Below are 19,939 nucleotides of genomic sequence, written 5' to 3'. Positions count from 1 at the left end.
TAAAATACAAATACATTTAAGTAAATGAGTTCAGTACTACTTTTAATATCATCAGCTGGCATTTATCTGACATAGGTTTTTAGGTAATGATTTTGTAAGGGAAAAAAAAAAATCATTCTCATTCCTTCAACTCCAGCTTCCCAGAACTCAAATTTGTATTTTATATGTAAGAATTTTGTTCCACTTTTAAATGTATTTTTTTAAAAGATGCCACATAATAACAGGTTCACAATTCACCAGCAATGTGAAAATAGTAAGAATTTAAAGGTAATGTTTCAAATTAAATTTCAGTTGTACTGCTATGTTCAAAGTTTAAAAAGAGAATCTGATTTACAGGCTACATAAGACCAAAATAAAAAGTAATTGGGAAGACAATGTTCTACATAAATTCCAAGAAAATTATTTCAAAAAATCAGAATCAACATCTTCAAATACTTCAATATACTTCTGATTGTTTTTTATTTTTGACACTATTTCAATTCCTCTTAATTTTAAGAGTTGATAACTCTTAAAACAGCTTAATTTTTAAGCTGTTTTAAGAATTATCAACAATGAAACGGTCTTGCTATAACTAAAGTAAATTCTTAATGAAAGATTAAAGGTGTGTGCACATATATATAATACATACATGTAAATAAAGTATAAGCAAATATGCATGCGTAAAGTACACACATAAAAATACATATGTAAAGCAAATGATACGTGAATACACAAGAATTATGCAAAGAATTCCAGAAAGCACTCCAGAAGGACAAATTATAGTAGCTTGCAATAAATGTTCAGTTTGCAAAAGTAAAAATGAAATTGTGTTTTCACAAACAGGGACCATTAAAAACTCCTAAGTGCAAACATTTTGTGTTCACAGTTTTCATGTAAGCTTTTATCTTTCTGCATTATCACTTCCTCAAATCTCTCCTCCTGGAAATGTTAACTGTAGAATGCTGTAGGACTTCAGATGCAGCTTTTATTTTTGCTTTTTTTGTGACAAAAGGATAAAAGTGCTACTAAGTATATGGACATGTATTGAGAAAACCTGAATAGATCAAATCTTCTATAGTTCCTCAGAAACCAATAATTTTTCCAAGTCTAAGAGAATGTCTTCTTAAATTATTTCTCTATGTCAATGCACACAGCAAGGGCAACAAACAGAAGGAGCTGGAGGACACAGTGCTGGTAGACAGCTACACTCTAATTTTCCTTTACTGAAATTTGGTGAGATGAATCCCATGACTCAAGTGTGAGTATGGATGGTCAGAAGCCAGTCAGAAGGGTCAAGAGCATACCGAGGGGCACTGGGGTTGCCTTCTACACTGAGAAATGAATATACTGTGAGGAGTTGTCTCAAGGAAAGCCACGAGCAGGTTGAAAGCTTAAGCACCAAGGTGAGAGAAGAAACCCTGTGGTTGGTATTTATTTCAGATCTAGGGGAGCCTATTGACAAAGCCTTCTTGCTCCAGCTACAGACAGGCACTGCTTTTGCAGGCTCCTGTCCTGCTGAGGACTTCAACCATTCTGACATCTGGAAAAGTAGCACAACAAGTTGTAGGAGACTGCAGGAGTGCATTATGAATAACTTCACTAGGCAAAGCTTCCATGTGGGGCACACAAGGAGATGATTCAGGACAGCCAGCACAGCCTTACCAAGGGTAAGTCCTGCCTAACTAACCCAGGGGTCTAACCAACCTAGTGGCCTTCTATGATGGATTAATTCCTTTAAGTAGACAATGGAAGATGTTGTCTATCTGGACTTCTCTAAGGCCTCTGACATGGTCCTCAAAAACATCCTTCTCTCTAAACTGAAGAGAGATGGAGTCAATGGGTGGACTGCTCCACAGGTGAGGAATTGGCTGGATGGCTGCATTCAGAGAGCAATGATCAATGGCTTGGACTCTGGATGGAGATCACTAATGAGTGGCGTCCCTCAGGGGTCAGTACTAAAACCAGCAGCAGTTAGTATTTTCAACAATGACATGAGACCAAAGGATCAAGTGCACCCTCAACAAATCTGCAGATGACACCAAGATGAATTGTGCAGTTGACACACCTGAAGGACAGGATCCCATCCAGACACAGACAAACTCAAGAAGTGGGCCCCATGGGAATCTTGCAGGGTTCAACAAGGCCGAATTCCAGTTGTGGCAACCCCAGGTATCAGTACCAGCTGAGGGATGAATAGCTCCAGCCCTGTCAAGAACCTGAGTACTGGTGGATGAAAACCTCAATATGAGCAAGAAGAGTACGCTTGCAGCCCAGAAAGCCAGCTGCATCCAGGGCTGGATCAAAAGAAGGGTGGCCAGCAGGTCAATGAAGGTGATTCTGTCCCTCCACTCTGCTCTCATTTGGCCCCAGCTGGACTGCTGCATCTAGCTCTGCAGCCCCCATCATAAGGCATAAAGCTGCTGGAGTGAGTCCAGAGGGGGGCCACACACATGATCAGAATGGAGCTCTCTTCTGAAGAAAGACTGAGGGAAATGGGGTTGTTCATGCTGGAAAAGAGGGCCCAAGTGAGACTTTATTGCAGCCTCCCAGTACATAAAGAAGGTCTATAAGTAAGGTGGGGACAAACTGATTAGCAGGGCCTGTAGTGACAGGACAAGGGGTAATAGTTTTAAACTAAAAGAGGGTAGATTCAGACTACATATAAGGAAGAATTTTTTTACAGTGAGGGTGAAGCACTGGAACAACAGGTTGCCCAGAGAGGTGGTAGATGCCTAATTCCTGGAGAAAGAATAGGTTCGATTGGACAGGGCTTTGAACAACCTTATCTAGTTGAAGATGTCCCTGTTTATTGAAGAGGGGTTGGACTACACAATCCTTAATCGTTCCTTTCAACCCAAGCCATTCTATGAAAATTTTATATATTTTAAATAGTTTGAGTGCACATGCATGTACATATGTTACTTGACTCTATGTAAGGATTAAAATACAGCTGTCTTCCTACTGAAAAAATTGTGAGAATACTTAAATTATCTTTCCTTCAGAAAAGCTTCACCAAAATAAAGGTGCTGTATTTACCTGTTCTCTTTTTAATTTCTCACGCTTACGTATAAGTTCTATCAATAAACGTGCTCTTTCAAGATCATGGCGCAGCCTTTGCCAGTACTTCAATTTTTCTTTTAAGGCTTGCATTTCTTCATCATCTTCTCTCTAAGAAAAGAATCAAAACATTTTCATGAAAAGAAAAATGCATATCTCTTTTTATAAGACAGTTCTATACAACTACAAAATGTATGCACATGAAAGGAGAATCTACTGTGAGCAAGTTATGGCACTTGCTCATAAGCTTCATGCTGCAATAACAAAAAACCTGTGGTCAGGGTATCTTCCAGAGTTCCTCGAGGGTCTAATTGAAAATAAAATCTAAACTAGAAAGCATTCCTATGGCAATGGCTATTGACATCAGAAGAAGCAACACAGCAAACAGCAACCGAGAAATACAACACGCTGCAAAATATAATACAGGATTTTCACATCAAAATCCAAACCAGGTGAACACCAGTTTCTTCAGAAGCTCCAGCCTGGCAGAAACAAATTACTCATGTGGTCAACATAGTCCACCTCCTCACACCCAGCAGAACTAGGACACACTTGTAACAAAACAAAATAATTATGGCTTGGAAGGACAGGAAATGAAAAGCTGTTTATTAGATAATATAGTAACTTCAAATGGTATTGCAGGTGAATAATGCAGCAATATACTCTTTTGGAAAAATGGATGAAAGAATTTAATTTACATATTTTTCAGAGTAAGTAATGTTTAAACACTTGTAGTATTTAGATCGATTAGTACATACAAAACCCAGAGTGTTTGTTTGCCTTTAGTATTTTTCATAAGGAAAAGGAAGGACGCTAGAATACTACTTCCAGGATTCAAATGGTATTGGTAATGTATCAGAAATGAAGCCATAAAGAAACTGAATTCCTGATATTAGTACCAATTACACAAAAGAAACATCTGCTTTGGAAAATTATTACAATTGAAAAACTAGTATTTTATAAAAGCATATCTGAGAGATATCCAAAACTTTGCATGCTTGTCCATAACTAGCATAGTGCAATATGTACTTGTTAAGTCATCTAGGAGGGCATTCTAAAACCTAAAACAAAACCAGTAAATTCCATCAGCTTTTATATATAGAAGACAGAGAAATAAAGGGAAGTGGCTAAGGAGATGAACATCAAACAACATTACAAATTATTACACCAAAAGCCAGTAATTCCTCAAGAGAAGAATAATTTAGAAGTACCATAGGTCCTCTAAAGGAAGTTTATGCCATTTTTCAGATAGCTGGCTCTAAAAACAGAATTACAAAAACTGGAAGCTTAAAAACATTATCTAATAGATTTGCCAGTGCTATAATTCTATGATCTGCATTGTATTTTATTGCTTAATGTACTTGTAAAGGTAAAACTTAGTTTTATTCAAATCTTTGACTTCAATGAAGTTGCAAATACTTAAAACATCAACTATTTCTGCACTAGAATATACCAATCTGGAAATAAGTTTGTTCCTCTTTTCATTAAGAAAAAAAACCCCAAAAAATAAAAAACAACCTAAAAACAGGAGCTAGAAACTTCTAGTTCCCTTTCTCAATGACTATTACAACTGACAGTTGTAATTTCTTTTAAAGAGTTAAATCTTTACATAGATACAATAATTTAACTGCTGTGGTCAGAATAGTTCAAAGTAAATTTTGACAGTTAATAGTATTATTATTTTCAGGAATTTTCAATTCCTTAAAATTCTGAGGAGACTCACTGAAATAGGAAGTCTACACTGCCACTAAACACTACTCTCCTAAACCCCTTCATCTCTGAGTATAAACTTCATGTGTGGAAATGCAACCCAACTCTTAGTTGTACAATTTTTTCAGTTTTCCTGTTTGTCAGAACCAAAATTAAACTGCCAGAAGTAGCAAGCTTGTCATCCCTTTGCTTGCAAACACTCAGAGCCTGCTTTTTGCCCTATTTAACTGCATAATTTCAGAAACTGGAGAACCCAGCCTGATGAAAGCTAAGTCAACAAAGTGTACTAGTTCTAGGGTGGGTCAGGAAGCTTAAATACAGAAAGAAAAAATAATGTTACAGCAGGCCTTAGGATTGTTTATCAGACACTTAAGTACTTGGCTGAACCTCAAGGTGAAGCTGCACTCAAATAAGATAAAAATATTTCATCTGAATCAGTTGTTTTACTAATTTCATTCCCTATAATAGGCAGATACTTGTCAATATGCAGATGTGACCCAAAATATCAAAAGCACCCTGCCTCTCTCTTTTTTCTGCACACATACACTACCTTTCTGAATGGCACTCTGGTTTGGAGATTAATAGCAAACCTCCAATTTTTTGACACTTCTATGCAAAGTAATGCTGGCAGACAGTTTACAGCTTAATAGCTAAATAACTCTCCTTTCCCTAACCTATTTATTTTCTGACATACAACATAAACCTTAATTAGATTAAAAGGTCAGTGAAAGTTGAAGAGAGCACAATGCACTGGTTTCCAACAACCAACCAGTAAAAACTTAAAATATAAAGGGTTTCTTTCAAATTTGTTAGCTTTCTGACATAGAGCTTTCTGGTAGGAAAATTCTTCTTCTTCCTTCTTTTTACAACTGTCCTGACAACCACCAAGTTTCATTTGGCTGATGACACAAGAAAAATTTATAAAGAAATTCTCATTTGGAGAGGGACTCTTCATCAGGTACTGTACTGACAGGACAAGGAACAAAGAGTTATGACTGAAAGAAGGGAAATTTAGATTAGATATTAGGAAGAAATTCTTGACTGTGAGGGTGGTGAGACACTGGAACAGATTGCCCAGGGAAGCCGTTAATGCCCCATCCCTGACAATGTTCAAGGTCAGGTTGGGTGGAGCATTGAGTAACCTGCTCTAGTGGAAGCTGTCCCTGCCCATGGCAGCAGGGTGGGACCTAGATGATCTTTAGGGACCCTTCCACTCCAAACCATGCTGTGAGTCTATGATTTTCCAATGGACTTAGTTCTTGCTGAACATAGTATTACCTAGAAATATTACCTAGTATTATGTATTACCTAGAATATTACCTATTTCTTAATACTGAGGGAAGAAGAAAACATTTTTAAGTCTACACAAAGAACATGCAGCAGCTGAGAACTCATCTCACATTAGAATGCTACCAGTGTGGCCACACCAGCAGGAAGACTGTCAGCAATGTAGCACCATAGCCTTCCTTATGCTGGGTGTGAATGTGGGAGAACAGCCCCACTCCTCAGAGAGACTGTAACTTCATATGATACAAACAAAAATAGAATGACAGTGATGAAACTGGACCTTGAGCAATACAATTAGTTTTATTAGCATGCTCTGCTGGACTTGTATGGCAATCAGACAAAACCATTTAGTGGCTGCAACTTGTGTTCTTAATGAAATCTTCAGTGCAGGTGTGATCTTAATTCATCAGCACCTTCTCTTTTATTTCTTCTCACAGTGGCTTTAAACTGACATCGCTACAGCAGCAGCAAGCTTCTACACTTACATTTCATGCTTCATTTTCATTCAAGTGTTCTGAAAGTTCAGGGAAAAAAAAAACTAAAATAACGAGGATATAAGTAGTATTAGAGTACTCAAATACCTTTCCTTAATTTCTACTGGTGGAGAGAGAAGTGAGAGCACAAACCATTCTCTTAGAGAGTTCCTTGCTCCTGCACATGGTGAGGCAGTCCAGGTCTTTTAGCCTGGTTTAGAACTCTTAGATCTTCAAAACCATACCATAACTGAACGCTGAAGTACATCTATTAGGAAGTAAGTCTAGACCATGAAGACCTCTCCCTTTGCCAAATTTGTTCTAGTAACCTAACAGAGAGGGATCAAAACCACTTTCCACCATACATCCTGAAACCATTTTCAGGGTTTTGGTTCATCATTATAACACTTCTTCTAAATAACAATTTTAAAAAAAACCTGAATCTTATTACACCACTGTTTATATTTGATTAACTGAAAAATCTATGTAGGTTTCTTGATATTCTGACCCCTCACATAAAACAAAAAGAATTTTCCCATCTGGACTGAAATGAAAATATAATCATGCCTATCTAAAAATTTTTAAGGTGTTCTCACAACGTCTATGCCATTGCTGTTTATTGTCTTGGTTACAAATTGGTTTATACTTGGGAGTAACAAAATACATTCACTGCCCTGCAGTTACGATTGTTTTAATAAACAGCTATTGAAAGTGTTCTGGAAAAGACACAATGTAATACACAGGACACTTGCTACTCAATGAAAAGCACCAACTTCTCATTTTTCATCAAGAGACTTCATTTCATACTCAGCTCACCTTGAAACCAGATTTTACTTTTCAAAAGAACAAACGTTTCAACAGACCAATATAAACAGCTTCCAATTTATTTAGAATATATTATTTTCTTATTTAAGAATCGTTCTCAAATTAGAAAAGAAAATAAAGAACTACTGTTTGTACTGCAGTGTAAACAGGCAACTGAATTTTAAAATGTTCATATCAAGGCCAATTTTATTTTAATCAAACATCAATTACAATAATACTTTTATTGTGATAGTCATTATTTAAATATATAGTAATGTTGCACCCTTATCATGCCATCCCAGAAGAAAACTGGCTCATGTAATTTTTTGGACACTAACAATGGTCTAGTTCTGTACTGCCACAATAGCACCACACTCCTGTGCCTGCCTTTAGTATTTTATAAAGAGTTATGCTCATTTAAAAAGAAGTTTATTGTCTGAATAAATTAATTTCAACTATTATTAGGTAACACTAATTAGGTACCCTGCCAGGTACCTTCAGAACCTCTCATGCAGAAGTAAAAGATTAATCAAACTTCAAAATAGAGTGATATAGAAACGATGAAAACAAGATAAACAAGTGGTTGATTTATATTCAAAGTTCACCTAAAAGGAGTCCATGTAACTGGAATTTGAGAATCTCAGCTATGAGGAAAGGCTGAGAGAGCTGGAACTTTTTAGCCTGGAGGAGAAAAGGCTCAGGGGCAGAAATCTCACCAGTACACATAAATACCTGAAGGGAGGAGGCAAGGAGATGGAGCCAGGCTCCCCTCAGTGGTGCCCAGTGACAACACAAGAGGCAATGGGCACAAAGTAAGAACAGACACCTGAAGACTCCTGGTTTTTTCTAAACTGTAAGGGTGACCAAGCACTGACACAGCTGCCCAGAGATTGTGGAGCTTCCACCTTTGGAATAACTCAAAAGCCAACTGGACATGGTGCTGGACAGCCTGTTCCAAGTGGCCCTGATTGAGCAGTGGGGCTGTATCAGATGACCTCCAGAGGACCTTTCCAATCTCAATTATGCTGGAAATTATTAATTAGTTTTTCCACAAGAAAAGCTAAAAAAATAAACACACACACAAACATGACCGATCAAATAATTAGGAAGCAGTGTTGACCACAGTATTTTTTATGACTACAAAATCAGCAAACAGAAATATAATTCTAACAAAAATAACCATTCCACTTCTGAGGGGGAAAAAATTCAATTTAATATGAGTAAATTATTATAAAATTAATTCTTACATTTTAGAAGCTATTTACAGGAAGTCAAGTGCCAGGAGAATGGAAAGAACACACCCACCTACACGTTCCATTCCATTAAAAAAGGTAACTCGGATGGAGTAAAAGTTTCCACATCACAATGCTTCATAGCATTTCAAAGTCTACATGCAAGGACCCACACAATTCAGAAGTTTTCACTATTTTTGAAGCTATCCAGTAACTTGAAACCAAAACAGACCACCTGGAGTTGGGTGTTTTGATGTTTTTCAGCAACTTATTCATAGGAGTGTACAACTAAACTTATGCTTGTCTACAATCCCACTTAACTGTGTCAAAAGCAAAACCAGAAGCTGAAACAGGTCTGAACTTCATCAACAACTTCCATTTTGTTATGACCAAACAGGTGGGCAATACAGATCTGAATTTGAAAACTGTAAACTAGCTGTCTAACCCTTTACCCTGTTAAAATCCACGGTTTTTTCAAGTGTCAAATAAGACATCTGCTTTGCATCTTTTGATGAATTTAAAATAACTTTTTTCTTTTTTCTGACAGTACACTGATTCATGGGTTCCAAAAAACTACAACACTTATCAAAGAATAATGGCATTAGGATAATTGTGATGATAGCATTTTTGTGAAACATTTAAGCAAAACAAAAGAAAAAGCCGCACAATTTTTTTACGTCTCACATATTAAAAAGTATTAGATAATTCCCAATTCCCAAAAAAGGTAATATCACTTCAAAATAGGGTAAAGAATTTATTCAGTCCTGAGTAAAAAAAAGTTTTTACTTTGTGCTAGGCTTCCTAGTTTATTTTTAACTCAATAAAAGAGAAAATTTCCAATTTCTTCTTAGAAATAAAAAGTATGTCACATACCTGTTGTGTGTTTCTTTGTGACTGTAAACTGGACTGCAGCCTTCTCAAGAGTGGAACACCATTCCTAGACAGTCTTTTAAGCAACCAGTAACTGTGCACTCGTTCAACAAAATGCTTCTTTCGCTGAATGGCCACCTGATTCATAATCTTATTTAATCTAAAACATGGAAAAACTGATATTGTATTTTTCACAGCAAAGCATAAAACATATTTATCTATGGAAGATAAACATCACACATATATGAATGTATACTGTAAAAAAGAAGTAATCCCTATGTTACTAACTTCTTTCAGTAAGATTCCTTCCAGTACAATTATTTCTGAGCAGTAAATTACAACCAAGTACCTCTGCCTGACACTGCAGGTTCTACCAAATACATTAATATACTTTATAAAGCTAACATTAACATACTTTGTAAAGTAAAAGGGAATTAATTTTTTTGTAACCATTATTGGAAGAGCAATCCCAGATTAGGGCTGAGAATGTACAGTTGATTTTCCTATTGAAAATGAAATCAGATAAAAAGCTCCAAATCACTATGAAAATCATCAGATCATTTGTTGCCATCTACAGAAAGATTAGTAGTTTATTTTACAGACAATAGATCTTCAAATTCCTCCCATAAAAACATGCAATGAAAGTCTTGTATTACTCTATTAATATTAAATTTCTGACAAATAAACCAAACAAAAATATAAAACACGGGAACAATTGTTATTTTAGCCCACACATACAAGAAAATAACCAGAGAAGACATGAGGACAATGTAAACAGTTAACATAATATTTTGATCAAAATTAATCAGTATTTTCTCTGAAGCTGCTTTTTAACAAAAAAAGTATATGCATATACTTTTTTACAAATATTCAAGGAAAGTGCTTTGTGAACATCACACACAACAATACTGATTCCTATTTTTCAAATAATGACATGTTAGATGACCAAGTCTCAAACATGACAGTGGCTTCTGAAAACATATTGAAAAGAAAGCTTATCTGAAACAAGTCTTCAGCTGTTTGTGCCTACAATAGCTTGAAATTCCAGCAAAACAGAAGTTAGAAAAAGCTAATAGTTACAGAATGAAAATATTTTCTCTTTGTATGTTAATGTTATTTGTAACCAGAGGCAGCCCTTGTAAAATAAATACAAGATGCCCCAAGCTAGCAATCTCCTGCATTGCAAGGGATGCTTCCTTCATCTGGGGGCAGGGGTGAGCTGGAAAGAGAGCTGGATGTAAACCAGTTACAGACACATTGACAATGACAAAAGAAATCTGTTAATTCTCCACTCAGAACGTTACTACTACCCACAGCAAAACTCTACAACAGATAGCAGAGGGTTTTTTGCACATTCTGCAAAACTTCTTACTATACCAAGCAAATATTAACTCAAGAAGTATCTGATTTGTAGAGCAGTATGAGACATTTAAACAAGAGTCACAATTGAATATACATACTAATGTTTTTCTACTTTTCTCCTTTTTATATTAGGAAGAAAGCAGTTTTGCAGGTAAGTGATAAAAATTAAGCAGTCAAAACACCTAAAGAAAATGTAAAGTTAGAAGTAAGTCTTGGGTAAAATGGTTTTTTAAGAATATCTGGGAAAACTAAATATTTTTCAGGCTAACATACAAGTGAGTGTACTTCAACTTCAAAGGTCATCTATCCCTGGGGTTTTCTGAACTGAGTAGAAGATAAGGTGCAATAGGTCTATTCAGTGCTACTAATTATAGCTAAAATTTTCAGTCATCACCAGGTAAAGGCAGAGCAAACCCAGATTTTCTTTAAAATACAGTGCCATTGTGTCCTTTGGTTTCTCAATGGCTATTTTTTTTTACTTAATAACTAAGCTAGTTAGGCATTCTTGAAAAATTCTAGCTTAATTTAAAACTTAGGTCTGCAGATGGACTTCAGACTGTCTTGTACATCTTTCACTGGAAGGCAGACACAGGCTCCACAAAGATTTATTTACTCAATGCAGAACAGATGTGACCCTAGTAAACTTCAAACAACATAATTACAACTAATTATAGAATGCAATCAAAGTCAAATAATTGCTTTCACAAATCTCTTGGAAACGGTAAAACCTACTGAACCAAGTCAAAAAAAAAGCACAGCCAAATACACAGCTATTTGGAAAGATCAGAGAATCATAACATGAAGAAAGGTGCCTTGGCTTCATGCCCATCAGATGTGGCAAGACTAAGCAAACATCTTTAACTACAGCTTTAAGTACATTTGCCAATTCACATAACAAACCATTCTATTCATACATAATTATAATAGCAGAGTGTTAAAAGAAGCTCAAGAAAGATGTTCACAGAAGACCCTTTCCAACTTTCAAAATATAAATAGACAGAAGGTAATTTGGAGTGCAGAGACTACTTTAAAAGTAGTTGGAAACTGCTTGTCTCTGCCTTCCCCTCTAAATTAAACCAAGTATTTCATTTAAACAACACATGGGTAGCAGCTATATATACTTGTCAAAATACAGAGCTCTGAAACTCTTCACGTGGCAGGTATCTACACAGCCTCTACACCATGAACTCAGTGCTAGCATGATGTTACATCTGCTGCTAGACTCTATATCACAGCTCTTCAACCATCCTTTTGCTTAGTCTGATACTTCCAGGCACTTTTACTGTCCCAAGCACCTTAAATTCTGATGGGCAATACAACTATTTTGGGGAAATGAGACAGCACTGCTGTAGAACCCTGTAAGATGCACAGACTGGGTACTGACTTCGAAGCTCCCACCACTTAAATGAATTTTCCATACATTCTACTTATCTTTTTTTTTTTTTTTTTCCCATCAAAGATGTAATAAAAAACCCCTGAAGAATAAAAAAAAAAAGGCATGTATTTGGGCTAGGTAAGGTAGAGCTGTTTAAAAACATCATCATTTTGCAATCCAGGATCTGACTTGGACGTGACAGGATTAATTGCTACATTCAGTACACTGATAAATCCCCAATTCAGAGGCAAGGCTTAGAGAACTTGGGGCACCTCCCAGAACTACAGAAAACACCTCAGCAAAGGCTTTTTTTTTGCTAAGGAATCTGTTCACGCTAGCACTTTTTCCAGTATAAGCACATCAAAAAAAACCAGCTTTCTGTATTATTTTCTAAAGGCAAGTCAAGCATATTAACTACTAGGAGAAAAAAATCCATTATTTTCCCCCAACTTACCAGTTATTTAAAACAAAGTACACTGATAGAGGAATTCAAAAAATTCTTAAAAAGGTGACTGTTCCAATGATATTCAGTGACTGCTGCTATCTAGCTGGTCTCATAAAAGAAACATTAGGTTTCAAGCTGATGACCACTGCAGCCTCTTGATGTTTTAGCACTAGCAGTCATTCTGATTCTTGGTTTTGTTGTTTCAGAACTACATGCCAAAACTACAGATGACAAAAACATTTTTCAGAACTGTTTTAATTGTGCCACAGCCAACTGAGTGAGCCAGAATTACTTCCTTGCCCCAGCCCCAGCCCTGTAAAACATTGATGTGCACTACAAATGGGGATATCAATTCCCTGCTTGTCTTTAAACAGGCAAGGGTCCCTTTTGAACCAAACCCTTGAAACAGCACCTACAGTCTCCTCACATGGAGACACTGGATGGATAATCTGCCCTGTAAAGGATGACACATTCAATGCACTGGTCAATGCATTCAGAGAGCTGAGTGTGTTACTCAGTCCCTGCTTCCTCACCTTTTACAGAAATGCATAAAAGAAATTTTGTCAATGTAAGAGATGTGCTTTTAACATATTAGCAAATCTCACAGCTGCCTTCTTTGACTCATGACTTCCTCTCCCAGTTCCAGTTACATTTCACTGTGGCAATATGGCAACTGGTTACAGGGAAAAGTGAAACCAGTATTTTTGGTAACCAACGGTGTGGCAGTTTAACCTCAGAAAGCCCATGAGAGACAATCAGATACTCTTTTATCTATCTTTACTAACCACTGCACAGAGCATACATGCTTTTTAATTCCACAGGCATTATTTTACCTCAATACTCTTAAGTTTTTGACATACAACTGGAGAGAACATTTTCTTGGAGTAAGTATGTGATTTTGACAACATTATTATAGTAACTCAAGCACAAGGAACTCAATATGAGAATCTGTATTAATCAAACACCCAAAGGAAGATCATATATCCATTAAAACTAAGCAATTTTTGAACATGAATGAACCCTAGTATTTTAATTACCATGCCTGTCCTGAGTGTCCAGTTTTATCAGTTTATTTTGCATTGTCCTTTATCCAGCATAGCACTACTAAGGATACACCCAACACAGGACAACTGCATTATAGCCTGTAAAATTTCATTCAGTATCAGTAACATACCAGCTTCTCTTGACCTGTGCTAATACTCATTAACAATCAAATTATGTTCCACTTTACAGAGAAAATAAAATACCCTTCTTTTCCCACACAAAGAGGGCAGGTGTGTTTAAAAACCTGTCAGAACAAAATGTTAAAAAAATTTATTGAACAAGTTGCAACAAAGTAAACTGGGTTTCCAGAACACTTGAATTTTCAATCCTTGTTCAGCAAAGTTTCACAAAATGTACTCAGACTTGTAAGAAAAAGAAAAGATACAGGACTTCTCTACAGATAATTATAGAAATTCCAATGACACTTACTGGAAGACAATTAGCATAAAACTAGAATAAAAAGTTAGGAAGAATTTATTTAGGGAATTGAAATTAATTCTGGAGCCTTACCAACTATTCCTCCTAGCTCCATAGCCAAAAACTTCAGTTTTGGAAGACCAGAATGCCCACCTGGACAGATGAAACTCTCTCTACTCTTCCCATGGAAATCTGTGGCATCAGCAACTTATGAAATTGTAAAACTTGCCTTTCAATACACTTTTTTTTTTAAACAGAGAAAAACCACAATTTTGTTACCCTATTCTTCAATAAAAGATGAAACTTACTATATGACTTATTAACTTAAAAACAAAAATGCCTCAAACTGCTCTGACCAACTTGAAAGACAACGCAGGCAAATGAATAACTATGTAAAAGTCAGAATCCATCTGCACGTCTTTATTTCCTCTTGAAAAAGGATAACATTCCTTTAATACCAAGCAGAAGTAAGACAGGTGCCTAACAGAGTGCCTATCAAATCCTGGAAAGACTGAAAAATATTTCATTTTAACTTTTGCAACACAAGTCTGCAGAATCCACATGCAACAAATACACTTGCTTAATTAGAACTACTTTGCAGGTTTTATTCCTTTTGGACTGTTATGTTTTAAAAGTGTAGCTACTGAATTTGCCTCTCCTAAGCTGAAGTCTAACAGTATGTATTTAATCTACTGATATATCTTCTGGAGCCTGAAAGCCTCTCCAGGTTCCTATTCTTTATTCAACATTTACTGGTATTTAAATAATTTTGAATGCATATGTAGGAAGCACTTTGTTTTGCTTACATGACTGTGAACGCCCTATTTTTCTATTTGAGCAAGCAGCTTGTAAAATTTTGCTTGGACGGGAAAAGTAAAACAGTGAACTGAAGAGGTAAGAAAACACTGTTATTTCAGTTAATTCTGTTATCTTCTTCCTATTCTAGCAACTAGAGTTGGTCATATTCCAAAACTCTGGAAAAGGAAAAAAACCCAAAACAATAAATAAAATAAAAAACCAAAACCAAACCCATCTCAAAAAATGAAAACCTCCCACCCTGTCACACTGGAAAAATCTCTTCTCAGAAAAAACTGTATGTGCACATATACCTCTGCAAGCTCCTATACATATATAATGACCACACATGATATTTTGGTATCTAATATCAAAAGGCTAAATTCACATCAGATGTATTAAACAAAAATCACATTTTGATCTGTAATAAGATAATAAAATTTATCTTCTAATTTTTTGTGCACTCTGTAACTTGATCATTGAATAAAAAAACTGCCAGGACACAGTTCTTCAGACAATGCATTCTTTAGATGTTTTGCTATGGCACAAATCACAACATACTCTACTTGGCACCAAAAAAAACTGAATAGAAGTTCACATAACTGGTGAAACTCAGAAGTTCTGAAAAACAAAATCACATAAGTCTTGGTCTTCATAACTGCAGTATCACATATATATTCATTGTGGGCCAAACCCCTTAGAAAGCACATAGAGTATTAATGAAATGCCTTACAGAGGTAACATATTAATTTGCTTTAAGCTTCTTGGCCTTGTACACGTAAAATAAACAAAAGAAAAAAAAAGTATTTTTACTCAAAATCTACTTTTACAATTTACTAAATAAGTTACACTTCTTTGAACACATTAATTAATCCTTATTTAATAAGCCAACCAGTGTCAAGATGAACTAACTTCAAAATAATGCTCTAAAGTTACCTTTACTTTTTTAAATACTGCTGAGGCAAAACTAGTGAACACCACAGTAGCTTTTTTAATTTAGGGAAAATTATTTTTTTATTTAAGCAAAGAGATCAGGATGACATCAGGAGTAGTTTCTACATGTAACAGAAAGTCAAAGTCAAAAAATGTGACAAGACAAGAAACATCAGCAGTTGAAGATTTCTGGCATTCCCCTCAGGTGATTCTATGATCCAAGCATCAGGTACAGTCACAAGGCTGTACTTACATCATGCTCCCCTGGAATTAAAATAAGCATTTTCACACCATTCTGTAAATTATAAATACATGTATATTCAAGGATAATGAGCTAATAGACATTGGTCTGGATTTATTCACCTTCCAAGTTCTTTGCAATGCTGGCCCCAGCAGTATTTTTCAATAGCTTTTTTTATGATGAATTTTAAGCCACATTTCTTGTTCTTTACCCTCACCTTGAAAACTTTTTGAACTTATAAAAAAAACCAAAAAACACGCAGAGTACCCTAAAAAACGTTTTAAAAAAATCCCCAAAAGAAATCCACAAGCTACATAAATGAATAAAAAGCATGATCTGTGAATGCAGACTAACACTGCCTTGAAGGCTTTGTTAATATTCCTTTCCCCTCCTACTGCACTTCAACACTTTCTGTTTATTATTTTTCTGGTCCATACTTCCTTTCAGAGACAATCAATATTCCTGTGTTAAGATAACAAGAGTACATTTAATTACTTGGTAAGAAAGTTCAAGATAGCTCAATTTGGTAAATCATAAACCAAAAGAAAATACTGGTTTTGCCTTGAGACACAGTAACAGAAATCCAGCTTACTACCAGGAACAGTATTCCTCCTAATAAAACCAAAGATCAACATAAAGAAATCAGTTAAGGTGGGGCAAATAAATGCTGATCTGTCAGAAGAGCTGAAAATGTTTTTTGTAAGAGTCTCAGCAATTTTTGCTCTCAGTAAGGCTATTACCTTACTTTCATAACAATCTTATAATTCTCTTTTAACATTAATGATGCAACAAACCTCATGGAACAACATACAGTGTTCCTACTTCTAATAAAAGTGGGGCTTTTCTACTTATTCTTTGCTTTCTATACAGGTATTGCATTTCAAATGTTTTCTTAATTTCAGACATAACAAACATGCCATGTTTGCAGAAAGAGAAACTAAAGATGAAAGCAAATATTTATATGCTTTTAATGCCAGATTCCATTTAACAGAGCAGTACTTGCAGGAATGGCATTTTAATAAAGCAGATTACACTGTATCTCAGTGTATACTTTTAAAATACCGTAGAATAAATATTTAATATCACATTCTATTTCCCTCCAACTATATGGCTACAATATTGTAGTAGCACAGCATTTTTAAATAATGTGAATATTGACACTAGCTAACAAGCAAATATTTTTAAATGCCTCTTTTGACACACAAGATCAAGAGGCTACAAAAACCAATGCTGTTTGTACTAGAGAACTAAGCAATCAAAAATAAGAGAAACAATGTAGTTTTCCCAGCTAACATTGTAACACTTCTGCAGCACATGTTCATCCTGCTTGCTGAATAAGGTAACATTTACAAAGGACAAGGATGAGCAGCAGCAGATTAAAAAACAAAAAACACACAAGAAATTGAGCAGAGTCAGTGCAAGATAACTGACAGAGAGAAGCAGCCAGATTTAGATTGCCAAGACAACCCCAAAAGTTAGGATTTCCTAATTTGAAAATTCTGGACCTGCAGTCTAAACAAAATCCATCTAGTATTTTTTTTTTTTGGGGGGGGGGGAGGACAGGGGGGAAATCTCTTTACTAAGCAAAATTCAACCATTACACATCCCTAGTGGCATATACCAAACTTCAAGAACAAATTTGCCATTTTCTTCAGCCAAACTATCTGGTGGCAGTGGGAGGCCACTTTCTGACTACCACTTGCCAAGAGCAGCAGGTACTGCCTGTCCCTCCCATACAGTGGAAAAGTCTCAGATGTCTTTTGCCACTCTCCTCCCTACACAGCACAGCTGCTCTGGCCCTTCCCAGGAACAAAACTTTTACATGATCCCCATTTCTACCTTTAAACAATCAAAAAACCCAAAGAAACAAACAAAAAAGCCCATCAAAAGCAGGCAAATAAAAACTAATTAGCGTGAACAGTACAGTGTAAGCCGCCACGTTCAAGAGTTTGGTATTTCAGTAAGAAGTGAACAGAAATTTCAAGTAAAGAGACAACACATCTCTGCAGGCAGGTCTGACACACAACCTCCAGGCACAGAAGTTCCCTGGTAGTCCCATACATTATTACCAGAGCTAAACAAGTTACAGGTCAGCATTGACAGCACTGAAAACTGAAACCACCTCAAGGCTCCAAGATGAACTAGTGCACCTTTGGAAGTAGATACTCACGTATAGACTTTCCAAAATACCTAGGCAACAGGACAGATATAAGCCCAGCATTAAAAATAAATTACAAAAAAAGAGAAAAAAGAAGAGGCAGGGGAGGCAAGCATTTATCTCCTATCATCAAAGGATCAATGCTTAGCAACTTCTGATCTGCACCCCTAAATCAGCAGTTCACAGATTAAATTCTGAGAGATCATATAATTAATTATAAATGACCTAGAGAATGACACTATGTAGTTTAACTGCAAAAAGTGTAGAATATGAGATCTGTGGAAGAAATTCTGGTAGAAGTCATTCAATGCAGTAGCACAGAAACTCAACCTAAGGTAAGCTGATCCAGAAAGGTTCATAAGCTACAAAAGTTGCGTAGAAATTATGAAAAACATCCTGAACATTAGGATAATTGCTTTGGAAACCAGAATTATTAAAAACTGTGTTACTAAAGTGCTCAGTCATTCAAATACTCCAACTATCCCGAAAAGGATACAAAATCCTTCTCCTTAAACTGAACATAAATTGCTAATTAGTTTTCCTCAAGCTTCACCAGATGTACTCAGGGACTGCATCCAGCACTTCCATAGTGGAAGTGCTTTCTTCCACTATGATCTTCATATTTGTGCACTCCTCCAACTACCAACTCTGAAGAGCCAGCAATGTGCTGAGGAGGTGTACAGCCTAGGTATTAACAAACCAATCCAAACCAAGCATCTCCACATGTGCCTCAATTTCCAGAGATGTTGAAAACATATTAAAATCAAATTCTTCAGGTAAAAAAGCACTAGTGTTTAAACACAGTTTATGTTTAAACATATGTTTATATATTTACTTTCTAGTAAATTAAATCACTTATTTGCTCTTCCTCAAGGCCTCTGAAAAATCATGCTTCAGCTCCAAAAGAAAATAAGAGTATTTAATAAACAGATTAGAGAAAAAGAATAACATAAATGAAGCCTACTGTGAAATGATGCAAATAATTTTTTAATACTTTATGGGTCTTTTTTAATACTTTATGTACTTAATTCCCACGGAAACACAAAAGTGTTTCCTAAACAGACAAAAATTGAAGAACAGTCAAAGGAAATTGGACAACTTTGGTTCTAAAACTAGAGATTTGGGTCTGCAGTGTAATCACTTTTCCTTTTAATATGCCCACTTGTTTCACTTTTAATTCAGGGATCAGTTTTCTAGGACTGAACATGTTCACGTTACAAAGAGTACTTAAGCAAGGGTCTCTCTTAGCCAAAGACAAACAATTTATAATAAAGCTCAACTTTAAAATACCTTTGAACTGTACACTTTTTACACTTATGACATACAGAATAGGAATTGTACTTGTTTCTAGAAATATGAAGAGATGCATAAATAGAAGAATGCTGAATTTCTCTGCAGTCTTGAAAAGAAAGTCAATCATTAACATGAAAAAAAAGAAAGAATAAAATGCCTTTTATGTTTAATCCTGGCATCTAATGACTATTTTAAAAAAAGCCATCTGACAACAGCATCTTTTTAGGGTCTGGTTTTTTTAAAAGTTGCCAATGGAAGGAGCTGCCAGAGGCACAGCTAAGAACATACTTTCTAACCCTCAACTCTTAGTTCATGTCCTTTCTTACAGTGTCCCGAAGAAAGCAAAACAAAATAACACTACACTACCAATTGGGATTATCCTAATAAAGAGAAAGTCAAACTATTATACACCAACTTCTCCTTCCATGGACAGCAGTTCCTGTTTAAATAGCAGTATTAGTGAC

At 35.8% G+C, this 19,939-nt stretch overlaps 1 protein-coding gene across 5 annotated transcripts in view; it reads right to left on the bottom strand.

Moving 5' to 3' along the window:
• Positions 1-19,939, bottom strand: part of BRD1 (bromodomain containing 1) — a 56,907-nt gene that overhangs the window by 30,288 nt on the left and 6,680 nt on the right. For all 5 annotated transcript variants that reach the window (XM_005481911.4, XM_074540002.1, XM_026790268.2 and 2 more), the window contains exons 3-4: positions 9,416-9,572; positions 3,016-3,147 (exon numbers count right to left, since the gene is read on the bottom strand). In XM_005481911.4, the coding sequence (XP_005481968.1) occupies positions 3,016-3,147; positions 9,416-9,572 (289 nt within the window). The remainder of the gene's footprint in view (positions 1-3,015; positions 3,148-9,415; positions 9,573-19,939) is intronic.

This window comes from Zonotrichia albicollis, chromosome 4 (assembly GCF_047830755.1).
Source record: "Zonotrichia albicollis isolate bZonAlb1 chromosome 4, bZonAlb1.hap1, whole genome shotgun sequence".
In the NCBI taxonomy this organism is placed as follows: domain Eukaryota; kingdom Metazoa; phylum Chordata; class Aves; order Passeriformes; family Passerellidae; genus Zonotrichia; species Zonotrichia albicollis.
Note: the sequence above shows the minus strand (reverse complement) of the source record. Positions and strands in the feature narration are given on the sequence as shown.